Source organism: Lottia gigantea, assembly GCF_000327385.1.
Source record: "Lottia gigantea unplaced genomic scaffold LOTGIsca_64, whole genome shotgun sequence".
NCBI lineage: Eukaryota > Metazoa > Mollusca > Gastropoda > Lottiidae > Lottia > Lottia gigantea.
In genome coordinates this window covers 1,190,580-1,203,125 of record NW_008710179.1, presented here as the reverse complement: position 1 = coordinate 1,203,125, position 12,546 = coordinate 1,190,580, and the positions used below count along the sequence as shown (strand labels likewise).

The window sequence follows — 12,546 nt, the reverse complement described above, 5'->3', positions numbered from 1 at the left end:
ATTTTTAATTAACAATTACAGGATCTATTACTTATGAATTAACAACTTTAAATATTGAACTCACCAAATTATAAACGATATTACAGCAATGGCAACCAATAGGACAACAGCAACTGTCAGAGAGATGGTTGTAGTTTGAGAGTTGTCACCTGGAAAATTAAACATTGGTTATAAAATAGTACAATATATATCAAAAATTACAGGCGAATCAAACTTAATCAAATGTGTTAAGATTGACGAATCGTTCTGGTTACTTTGATGTTTTATACCATAGTAATTTAAACTACGTCATGATTTATTTTGGAATGACAATAAAATTAATGTATTAAAAAAAGTGCATGCAGCATGTGCGAATTTACAGGGTATGTTTTGAAAATATAAATCTTCAAGTGGAACAAGGATAACTCTCCCTCCATTGACATTAATGGAAAACAAAACTGAATTTCCAATATTAATAAATAAATGAAATATAATCTTTGCCAATGGGAGAGAGTACATAAACAAGATGTCTGCTAAAATATGCAGAGCTGGCTATTCTTACAATTCCTCTCACAAGGCCTTTTTGCACAGAGTAGAGCATTATATAATTTAGTGGTCAGGAACATTTGTTGCATAACAATTTCTTCAGATCATGACTGACAAGTGGAGTCATTCTCTATCAATTTGCATTTTAATCTGATAGTTTATCAAATTGAAATGTGTTATATTGAAACATAAAACGGTATGTTCAACCTGAAATGGACGCCGTCTCAAGAGAACAATCTAGTCCACGAAAACCTTCGTAGCATCCATTTTCACAGGTACCATTTATTTGATCACATGTTGAATTGACACCTTTACAATTTCTTTCTGAACATAATTTATTACAACCAGCACCAAAACCATAATAACCATCAGAACAACCTAAAGAATCCCTAGAATCATTATTTTATTATATGCCCTAGCATGGTTTCACATCAAGGTAGTAGTAGCTCTGGGAATTACAGGGTAATTTTCCAACAGAATCGTTTCACAATCATCACCAGGCGTCATCACCAGTCGTCCAGCTTTATCAGCTATGACCATAATTTATGGCCAAAGGCGTACCAGAGCAGTCGTAATATTCAAAAGGGTTACAAAGAGGTCGACGGGCTGGAAACCTCTTGTGTTTTGTAATGTTTCACTCCTAATTTAAGAAAGAAACAACCTTTTTATGATGGATAACAACGTGGGTTCGTGGGGATCACTTTCACAAGCTGGTGTTAAAAATTTAATTACGGCCTGAGAGACCAGATAATAGGCAAACTTACGAAAAAAAATTTAAAAATACAGATGTTTGAAAAACACAGGAAAGTTAACTAACGCACAGTAGGCGTACGATAAATAACTTTTATGCTCTATTGAAGATTATAATGTGTAACTAATCTTCATGTTAAGATAAAAATAAAATCAAACATCTATGGTACCTGAAATAATACAACATAAAATATATGAAACTTACTGTTTACATTAACCATTATTCCAATAAACATACAACACAGTAATAGGCACTCCATATTTAGCTAGATCAGAATGACAAAGTCGATATGTTAATGATGTAAAGCCGATATGCTTCTTATGATTAAGAATATACTATGACAGGGACATAAAATAAATTAAATAAGGGTTCATGCAGCAAAATACATTATGAAATTTAACATAATTAAATCTGCTTTCCGAATGAATAGTTATCGAGAACACGTTAAGATTTTATATCCGTTGTATATCTATAATCGGGGGCACTTCTTGTATTCCGTATTCCTATTTAAAATACGTCTGTGGTACCAGTTTTGATCAAATACCATACTCAAAGACTATACTCCAAATAATATTATACCATGTATATGTGGTTTTAATACCATGTGGGGGGTACTTCTTGCTTCACAACTTCACTAGTCTATTAATAAATCTTATCAGTTATCTTACGTGTTCGATCAGTTGATATAAAAAGAAATACAATTCAGAGGTATAGTTTTACACAATATTTGAAGTAAAGGTATTATATCCTGTATTCTGATTTTTTAACACCCTATGAAGATATTTCTGGCTTCATAATATAAAGATTATAACATAACAAAAAGACATTATAAATGATAAAACCTTCTTCAAAAAGAACTTAACCCTTTCTTTCGACGACCATACGTCAATTCATACAATCATGCTCCGTGAAATCGAAGTAAAATAAAAACGCTCAGTGACATTTTTTTCTATGCTACAACATTTATGAGCAAAACTTTGAAATCGTTGACTGTCTTCGAAAAACGCGTTGTTTTGAGTCACACGATTGTTTTCGAGACGATGTATCGCAGATATACTTTTGGGTAGGACAAGGGAACTGTTTTTATACGCCCACATGAAATGCCCTTTTTCTTGAACTGCTCGCAAACACTCTAGAAGGCGCAATTCTTGACGAATTTAGATGAAACTTGGTATGAATGTTTGTAATGAAGGATGAACCCTATCGAAAATCAGATAGATAGAAAAAAAATTAGTATGAGTTATTGCCCTTGTTCTTGAAAATACGTTCAATTTTTAGCATGAAGGCAAAACGCTTTAGAATTCAATTAATGACAGATTTTGACGAAACTTGGTGTGAGTGTTTGTCATCACCCAAGGATGAACCCTAGTGAAAATCAGAAAAAAATCGATACTAAGTATGAGTTATTGCCCTTGTTCTTGTTCAATTTGTAGCCGCAAACAATCTAGAAGGCAAAATTCTTGATGGATTTTGACGAAACTCCGTGTGAGTGTTTGTTATCAACCAATTATCTATCGAAATTCAGAAGAATCGAAAAATATTTAGTATGAGTTTAGTTTTAGCCTGTAAACTCTCTAGAAGTCAAAATTCTTGACAGATTTTGACGGAACTTGGTAATATTATTCAGTATTGCCTCAAAAAGTTCAAAACAGGTGTATGACTGAAGGTTGAATATTTCATACTCTTAATTGTTCCCGTACTGCCAAATATTTTTTTATTTCCACTCTTGGGTGGAACTTTTAGATTTAAAAGAGGATAAGTGAATATATGAGCAATTTGATAATTCCAGTTGTTGCAGAAACTATCAATCGTTGTTTTGTAAAGTTGTTGTTTTCACAATCAGTTTACGGTTGTTTATTTTTCTTTTGTTGTTTGTTGGGTATTAGATACGCCTGACTGTAGTTGACTTTTTTGAATGAAGCGAACTGAACCAAACATGTCAGCCCCCATGAAGTAGAACACATTACATTTTTAATTGTTTTCTAATGTTAGGGAAAGGTTCTTGAAGAAGTTTGTAAGTTATTCTGCTGTTAAAATAGAACTATCGGCATTCGTATAACAATTTTATGTTCAAGTTAGTCCAAGACATCAATTAATTACCAGTTCGTAATATCTATTAGAATCAAGTGTCAATTGAACATTTTCGTTATGAGTTTTTGTGGAATTGCACTAATTGCAGATACCACAGATGTCTGACTGAAAATTGGAATGGTGCAAATTGATACTATCACATATTTTTTTAGAAAACCTCTTTACAGTCCCTTTAATACAACAATCACGTTGGAAAACATCTCTATTTCATTTTCAGATCTTTTATGAGGCACCAAGAATACAAATAATACATCATGGAGTTACTACCAAAATCGCATACTGAATTCGACTCGCCAGAATATTGGGATAAATTTTTTAAAAGACTTGGTTCTAAAACATTTGAATGGTAAGATAAAAAAAAAGATCAATTGATATATTATATATGTTGCATATTTTAAAATAAGATAAATTATAGTCAAGTTTTAAACTGAATGATGTGATGACATTCAACTGAGGAAGTAGCCTACTGTTGTTGTGTCCCTTGGAAGATTTTTCTTTTCCCTATGATCGAAAGTTGATTTGGTGCATTGTGACACACATTACAGAAAGGGAAAAAATGATTAAAGATCTATTTTAAAATTTCTTAGAAATGAAGTGAGGGTATAAACTTTTTCATGAGAGGAAAATACCCCAACACTGACAAATAAATACAAAATTTTAACACAATTCTCTCATTTTGTAGCTGACATATTCTACCACTTTAGATGTAAGAAGACAATAGTGTACTAAATAACCTATCCTAGAAAAAAAAGCAAACCCTAATTTGCAAAGAAATTTTTGTTTTATAGGTATGGTGAATACCCTCAGCTATGTGGAATCTTGCATAAATATGTTAAAACTAACGATAGAATTTTGATGGTTGGATGCGGTAATTCTCAACTTTCAGCAGATTTATATGATGTTGGTATCACAAATATCACCAACATCGACATAAGTGATGTTGTCATTAGACAAATGACTGATAAAAATCGTACTCGAACCGAGATGAGTTTTGTTAAAATGGATGTTACAGAGGTTTGTAATGACTGAAATCAGTCCTTTTTATTGGCACACATTGTTTCCTTTGAGTTAAGTGGGAGTGGTGCCGAATGTACAGAGAATATTGTATTTTGTTTTCTCATAGTTGAATGAAATTTATACAACTATGATTACTCTCTCCAGTGAAATTTAAAAATCACCATATTTTTAACTAAAACCCATAAATCAGTGAGCACTAATATTTTATGTTATTTCTGTCTCAAAGGCTCCCGCGCGCTACTTTCTCACCACACTACTTTCTCACCACACTACTCCCCGTACATGAAGCGCCTTTCGCTCAACTATATCTGACGTCAGTCTGTCGCATGATCAATCAAAATGGTGGACTACAACAGTAATAGTTACGCTTGTCCTTGTCTTTGAATTTAGGCGATCGGAAATTATACAGGCATGGGTAATCTTGCCATAATTTAACAAATTTATCCTCAAGGATTGCTTCTGTCACTACTTCACTGAACACTGCCATCTTTGAATACCAATAACGCATGCGTGTTGTGTTCATCATCTGAGAAAGTCGCGCACGGTTACTCGCATACTGTGTGCCTTGGCCACGAGTGATCAAAATTATCAAACACGATAGATATTTTCCACACGACCACGAGTAGCCAAATGCACACTTAAAATTACCCGACACAAAGCACTACTAGTCGTGAGTAATTAGACCAATGCAACTGATATTTATCACTTATGGTACCTTCTTTCAGATGCCATTAGAAGAAGGAGAGTTTTCTGTAGTTCTCGATAAAGGTACACTAGATGCATTAATGGTGAATACAGACAATGAAGTCGTACTGACTGTAGATAAAATGTTTAGTGAAATACAGCGTGTATTAAAGCTAGGTGGACGTTATATCTGTATCAGTTTATTACAGGATCATATCCTACGGAAATTACTGGCTCATTTTAGTCAAAGGTGAGTTTTATCAAATTTAAATAAGATCTCTTTGCTTCCTGGTATATTGAGATTTGGTTAGAAAAGAAATAAGCTAACTCTGTTTTGTTAGTGATTCTGTGAAAATCAATCTGATGCTCTCATTATTGGTAGTAATATTAGTTAAAGGGACAGCTAGTGTTCACAGCTCACTTTTGAGCCTTTGAATCCATGTGTGTCCAGAATTATCAGTGTTTAAAAGTCATTTTCTACAGTTACTAATTTCTTTTTACAATTTTCTACAGATCAGTACTTAGATATCTTGTGATACATAGATATATCGCTTATTTCAGAGAACATCTCCCATATGTCTTGAAAAATGTGTTGAATATGAAGTAAAAACTTTGAACAGCCTCCATAATGAATAATAGTTTGAATTATTGAGCAATAAGTAAGAAATACACTTCGATAGAAACTTCTGATTTTTTCTAATTTAAATACAAATGTTTAGGATTACTGAAAATTTTTGATGTGTTTATTCCGTAATGTATTGTTTTGATTTGTCCTTTTTAGTGGTTGGCCAATCAGGATTCATAGAATACATTCTGGGAATCCTGCAGATTCAGAATTCCAGTTGCCAGTCTTTGCTGTTATTTGTACCAAGTTTAAAAAGATGGAGGGCATGAAACAGGTTTGTGCTGATCGTGAATGTAGTCTGGCCAATCGACTGTGAATGCATTTTAAAGTTTTCAATAAAAAATAGAGAATCCACTGCCCTGGCAAAAGTTCTCTAATTTGGAGCGAAAATTTTTATTTCATTTCATGTTTTTGATAATTAACATGATATACTAGCAGTAGAGTTTCAGAAAATATTGTTGAATACCTGGAAAAGACTGAATGGTATTGGATCAAATAAGACCAAACTTTCATTCTGTTTTTATTAGCTTTTAATGGCTATATTAAAAATGACAGCTAAAAAAATGGAACGAAAGGCTGGCCTAATATTAATAAGACATAAAAAATAACAATAGATTTATGAGTGAGAATTAAGTTGAATCAACACGCATAAAAGCGGAGTGGTATTTTGGAACGATAGTTGCATCACTATTACTGAAACCCATTGGAAGAAGGATTATTTAAAAATCTTGAATTGCTAGAAATTTGTTAATGTTTCATGAAATTAAGAAGTTGGCAGAAAATGTTGGGAATTGTTAAAGAAATTTTAAAAATGTTTTCAGGACCTTTAATGTGTAGTGGGCTTGGGAACACCTGTAGTGTATGTCAACACCATTACACTATCTTGTCAGACATACATGGTTCCTATAATTCCATAGAAAACTTCAAATAATTATCTTCCTGATGAACACACAAATTCAAGAAAGCCTCTTTCAATCCCTTGAATTATTTCAGATTTTAGAAATCTCTAGTTTTGAAGATAAAATTGAGAGAGTAGAAAAGGTAGATAACTTAGTAAATGTTGTGAAAGAAATGCAGTACTATGGTATATTGAGGGAACAGATATCTAACAAGTAAGACGAAATTAATACTGAATTCAAAATTTTATTGTGCATGTACAACTATCTGGAAGGTGAGTTAAATAGACGAAAACCTGTTCCTCAAACCTTTTCATATGTTGATAAAATATTATTTACAAATAAACTTGTGACAGTTTTCAAATCAAATGGATTATTTATCATATAATTCAAAAAGGGAAAAGGAAAGCTCATTATAAATTACTTCAAAAGTGATGATTAAGATGATTATCCAGTCATATTTTCTACATTTGGAGTCGTTATTATCTTATTGTCCAGGAACTGAATTTATGGAAGCATATGTTCATAGATCGTGAAGCGCTTAAAGGTGATGTTATTTCAGAGATCTAATTTCAGAAATCTTAAAGTTCAATTTATTTTCCAGCTCGATGAGTGGACATCAACCATCATTATGTCTGTATAATGAAGTGGTGAAAGCTCCTAGATATACATTGTACATAGTAGATAGCCCCAAACCCTGTGTTAATAAATTTGCTATATTTATAGCTCCAGAAGGAAGGTAAGCACTTTAAGTTATTGCCCTTGTTTAACGTTGGTAGTAATCAATATTATTTCTTTAATAGTTTTTCCACTAAGATATAAGTGTTTAAAAATATATTATGTACATTGGTGCACACCGTCACTTCAAGCTCTTCCAAATTGATTGTATATATTATTATTTTCTAGAGAAACAGACTGGTTGTTTAGTACAGAAGCCGGTCGGCAACAACTGTCTTCTAACGCAGGGTTTCAACGTTTAGTTGTGGTTCTCCTGGATAGAAATCATTCTTATCAAAGTCTGAAGAGTATACAAGATGAGCTGTCAGCTAAAGTTATGGAATTGGCTCCTCCTTTCTACAGACCTGGCATTAAGGTATCTTAAATGTCTTGTATAATACTACAAAATCAGTTTTGTATAATACTACAAAATCAGTTCTGAATTTTATATTTCAGGCCTGTATTATTATATTATTATTATATTACAGAGTCAGTCCTTTATTATAATAATAAGTCCTGTTTCATAATAAATTATCAGTCCTGTTTCTTATAGACAATCAATCCTGTTTAATAATATAAAAAAAATTAGTCCTGTTCAATAATATAAAAAAATCAGTCTTGTTTAAAAATATAAAAAAAATCAGTCCTTTTTAATAATATAAAACAATCAGTCTTGTTTTTTTTTTATAGAAAATCAGTCCTGTTTAATGATATAAAAAAATCAGTCATGTTTAATAATATAAAACAATCAGTCCTGTTTCTTTATAGAAATCAGTCCTGTTTAATAATTTAAAAAAAATCAGTCCTGTTTAATATTATAAAAAAATCAGTCCTGTTTAATATTATAAAGCAATCAGTCCTGTTTATTAATATAAAAAAATCGGTCCTGTTTAATAATATAAAACAATCAGTCCTGTTTCTTTATAGAAAATCAGTCCTGTTTGATATTATAAAAAAAATCAGTCTTGTTTAATAGTATAAAATAAATCAGTCTTGTTTCTTTGTAGAAAATCTGTCTTGTTTAATAAAAAAAATCTGTTGACTCCTGTTTCATGATTTTTTGATACAAATTTATTAATGTAATCACCCCCTAATGTTTAAACATATCTATAGTATTTTTTTTCCAATTTTAGGTACCATTTCTATCTCTGGGATCTGATATTGGTAAAAGAACAGTACGTAAGAAATATATGAGTGAAAGTGGTGGTGACTATATTGTAGAAGACGTTGTTGGTGATGATGGTCATATCTTCAGACGACTCATATTTTTATCCAATCAGAGTTTGATACAGTCAGAAGTTAAACTTGTTGTAGGTAAGTTTATCAAGTGTGAAGTCATATTTTCTGGGTTTCCTTTAAAACAGTAGTATGCACCAATTTTCACTATGTATTTTGAAATATTTATATGTAGAGTTAAACAATAAAAGTTAATGGTGTAAAATGTTGAAATGAACTGTTTTTAAAGGGATTGTAAAGAGGTTTACTAGCCTTTTTATGTGTATCGTGGACACTTTTGACTTCTATTTGGGACTTTCCAACTCTTCATCTTTAAAAGAAATAGTACTAAGCGGAATTCATAAAAAAATGAGATGTTCCATTTTTATGGAGATATGTGAAAAGATTATCTTACAGGAGAACACAAAAGAAATAAAAAGAAAAGTGCCACCTCAGCAGATTTGGTGATAGATAAAAGTTATTTAGCTTGTCAACATCACCACAGTATGATTGGTGGATTAGCCTTTTTACCACCAGAAAGCTTCTTGAAGGGTAAGTAATCATGTTATAGCTTGTCAACATCACCACAGAATGATTGGTGGATTAGCATTTTTACCACAAGATAGCTTCTTGAAGGGTAAGTAATCATGTTATAGCTTGTCAACATCACCACAGTATGATTGGAGGGTTAGCCTTTTTACCACCAGAAAGCTTCTTGAAGGGTAAGTAATCATGTTATAGCTTGTCAACATCACCACAGAATGATTGGTGGATTAGCCTTCTTGCCACCAGATAACTTCTTGAAGGATAAGTAATCATGTCATAGCTTGTCAACATCAACACAGTATGATTGGAGGGTTAGCCTTTTTGCCACCAGATAACTTCTTGAAGGATAAGTAATCATGTTATAGCTTGTCAACATCACCACAGTATGATTGGAGGGTTAGCCTTTTTGCCACCATATAACTTCTTGAAGGATAAGTAATCATGTCATAGCTTGTCAACATCACCACAGTATGATTGGAGGGTTAGCCTTTTTGCCACCAGATAACTTCTTGAAGGATAAGTAATCATGTTATAGCTTGTCAACATCACCACAGTGTGATTGGTGGGTTAATCTTTCTTCTGTCTTGTTAATTGAGACTAAATGAAATGAATTTATCGTCTCTTCAATGCCCTGTTGATCTAATAGAAACCTTCAATATCAAATAATGCCTATTTGACGACAGACCCCATCTTAATGAGCCAGAAATTTATTTGGTTTCTTTTTTCCAGATAAGTCTACAACATGTTTGATTATTGGTTTAGGAGGGGGAGCTCTACCACTCTATATACATCAAAATATACCACAGGTGAGGAACATGTATTATTGATCCAAGGTTCAATTTAAACAGTCAAAATGACCCTATTTGCAATCCAATATTTCTTTTGATAGCAAAGATTAAAAATTTACCATGAAGCTCTTTGAATCAAATCAAAATGAATTTTTTTGGCAAAAATTGTTTGCCATAACAAACTTCTATAACCTTAAAGAACTAATGCCATTTTCAAGATCGATCTGAAGTCTATAACTGAAACATTTTGAATTGCTGGCTTTTTTCATTAGCCAATTAGAAATTTGGTATGATAAATTGCTAATCAAAATTTTCAATCTAAATAGCGTTGATCAGTCAGAGTTTGATATAAGATTTACTAGGTATTGAAATTGTTTTAAGTTATCAATAATTGCATTCATTCATTATTTTCTTGCTAATATTAATGTCTTGTTTCACAGTCATTTTGTTTTGTTCAAATTACTTAAGAGTCATGTTGTATAATCAGATTGGATTCTATTATTATATTTTAGCTGTATATAGATGTAGTGGATATAGACCCAACTATTGTTAAAATAGCTAAAGATTGGTTTGGGTTTAAAAATGACAATAATCTACAAGTTCATATTGCTGATGGTTTAGATTTTATTAAAAACTCTCCAAGTAAAGGTAAAAATTGGTTTATTTGGATTCCAGATGGCAACCTCTTAGCGATTTTCCATCAAATAATGAGCTTCTGTAACCTGCTTCTGTAAACATGGCTCAATATCATATCTTAGAATATCTTGACATAAAGGCATCTGAAACACATCTTTTGAATAATAGATTGACAAAAATTTGACAACCTAGATTGACAGTATTGACAGTCACTCTTCTCTATAACCTTTATAATTTGATATAGGTTGACAATATGTTTGATATATGGACAGTAAACATTCTCTGTAAACTGTATAAATTCTATGTTGACAATATGATATGATAATGGTTGATATTGACAGTGAATCTTCTCTAATGTATATAATTTCTAGGTTGACAGTATGATGTAGTTATATTGATATTGACAGTAAATCTTCTCTCAAAACTATATTTCTAGGTTGACAGTACGGTGTAATTATATTGATATTGACAGTAAATCTTCAATATAATCGATATATTTTCTAGGTTGACAGTATGATAAAATAATGGTTGATATTGACTGTAAATTTTCTCTGTAAACTGCAAAATTTGTAAGTTGACAGTGTAATATAATGATGATAAGTATGATGTAATAATATTTGATATTGACAGAGATTTTCTCTCATAACTATATACTTTCTAGGTTGACAGTATGATGTAATAATATTTGATATTGACAGTGAATCTTCTCTCTAAGCTATATATTTTCTCGATTGACATTATGATGTATGATATTGACAGTGAATCTTCTCTGATGCATATAATTTCTAGGTTGACAGTATGATGTAATAATATTTGATATTGAAAGTGAATCTTCTCTCTAAGCTATATAATTTCTCGGTTGACATTATGATGTATGATATTGACAGTGAATCTTCTGTCTAAGCTGTATGATATGATACGTACTGGGATGAATATTGACTGTAAATGATGTCTATAATCTATATTAATTGTAGGTCAGCAATATGATGTTATAATGTTTGATATTGACAGTAAAGATCCAAGTATAGGTTTAAGATGTTCACCGCCAATTTTTGTGGAAGAAGAATTTTTGAAGACTGTGTCATCTGTTTTGACTGAAACAGGTTTGGTGTCTTATTTTCTTTATTATCTCTCAAGCTAAGAAGGCCAGACAATAAGGTTTTCCCAGATTGAATAACCTAGAGCATTAGGTTTTTCCCAGGTTGAATAACCTAGAGCATTAGGTTTTTACCAGGTTGAATAACCTAGAGCATTAATTTTTGCCCATTTTGAATAACCTAGAGCATTAGGTTTTTCCCAGGTTGAATAATCTAGAGCATTAATTTTTGCCCATTTTGAATAACCTAGAGCATTAGGTTTTTCCCAGGTTGAATTACCAAGAGCATTAGGTTTTTCCCAGGTTGAATAACCTAGAGCATTAGGTTTTTCTCAGGTTGAATAACCTAGAGCATTAGGTTTTTCCCGGGTTGAATAACCAAGCAGGTTGAGGTTCTAACTTCAGCTTGTTGTTTTTGTGGGTTGACAATTTAGTATGCCACATGCTGAGCTCATTAAACACAATCTGAATGTGTTCTTTGCAAAATTTTCCCAATTGCTAACTGCATGACTAACATCATTTCTATTAGTGTCATTTTATTTATAGTTCTTTTAATTTAATTTCAGGTGTATTTGTTTTAAATTTAGTTTGTCGAGATGAAGATTTAAAGAAACACATTACTGATCGAATTAAATCTATTTTTAAAACTGTGTATAGCGTTAAAAGTGAGGATGAAGTGAACACTATAATATATGGACAAAATATGAACACTAGTGATTCCTCCATTGATACTAAAGTGAACACTGTGCACTCAAATGTGAAAAAATTACAAGATTTACTACAGAAAAATGTGAAGAAACCTCATATGAGTCATGTTGATCTTATAGAATCAATGTCAAATTTCAAAATAGGGTGAATAAATTAATTATTCTTAATTAGGTCTAGTAATTTAACCACTTTATAAATCCTGTCTGTAAATCAACAGTGGAATCATCTTCGAGGCCATCAGATTTTGTGGA

The 12,546-nt window shown here is 31.7% G+C and overlaps 1 protein-coding gene across 1 annotated transcript; it reads left to right on the top strand.

Annotated features, from left to right (window-relative positions):
* Positions 1-3,621: 3,621 nt before the first annotated feature.
* Positions 3,622-12,443, top strand: LOTGIDRAFT_129263 (hypothetical protein; the record flags this gene model as incomplete). The annotated part of the gene is made up of 13 exons (XM_009064703.1): positions 3,622-3,713; positions 4,156-4,381; positions 5,110-5,318; positions 5,850-5,986; positions 6,712-6,805; positions 7,194-7,328; positions 7,496-7,682; positions 8,440-8,635; positions 8,927-9,073; positions 9,797-9,873; positions 10,368-10,503; positions 11,466-11,594; positions 12,154-12,443. The coding sequence occupies 13 exons, from the start codon at positions 3,622-3,624 to the stop codon at positions 12,441-12,443; spliced, it is 2,055 nt and encodes a 684-aa protein (XP_009062951.1).
* Positions 12,444-12,546: the final 103 nt, after the last annotated feature.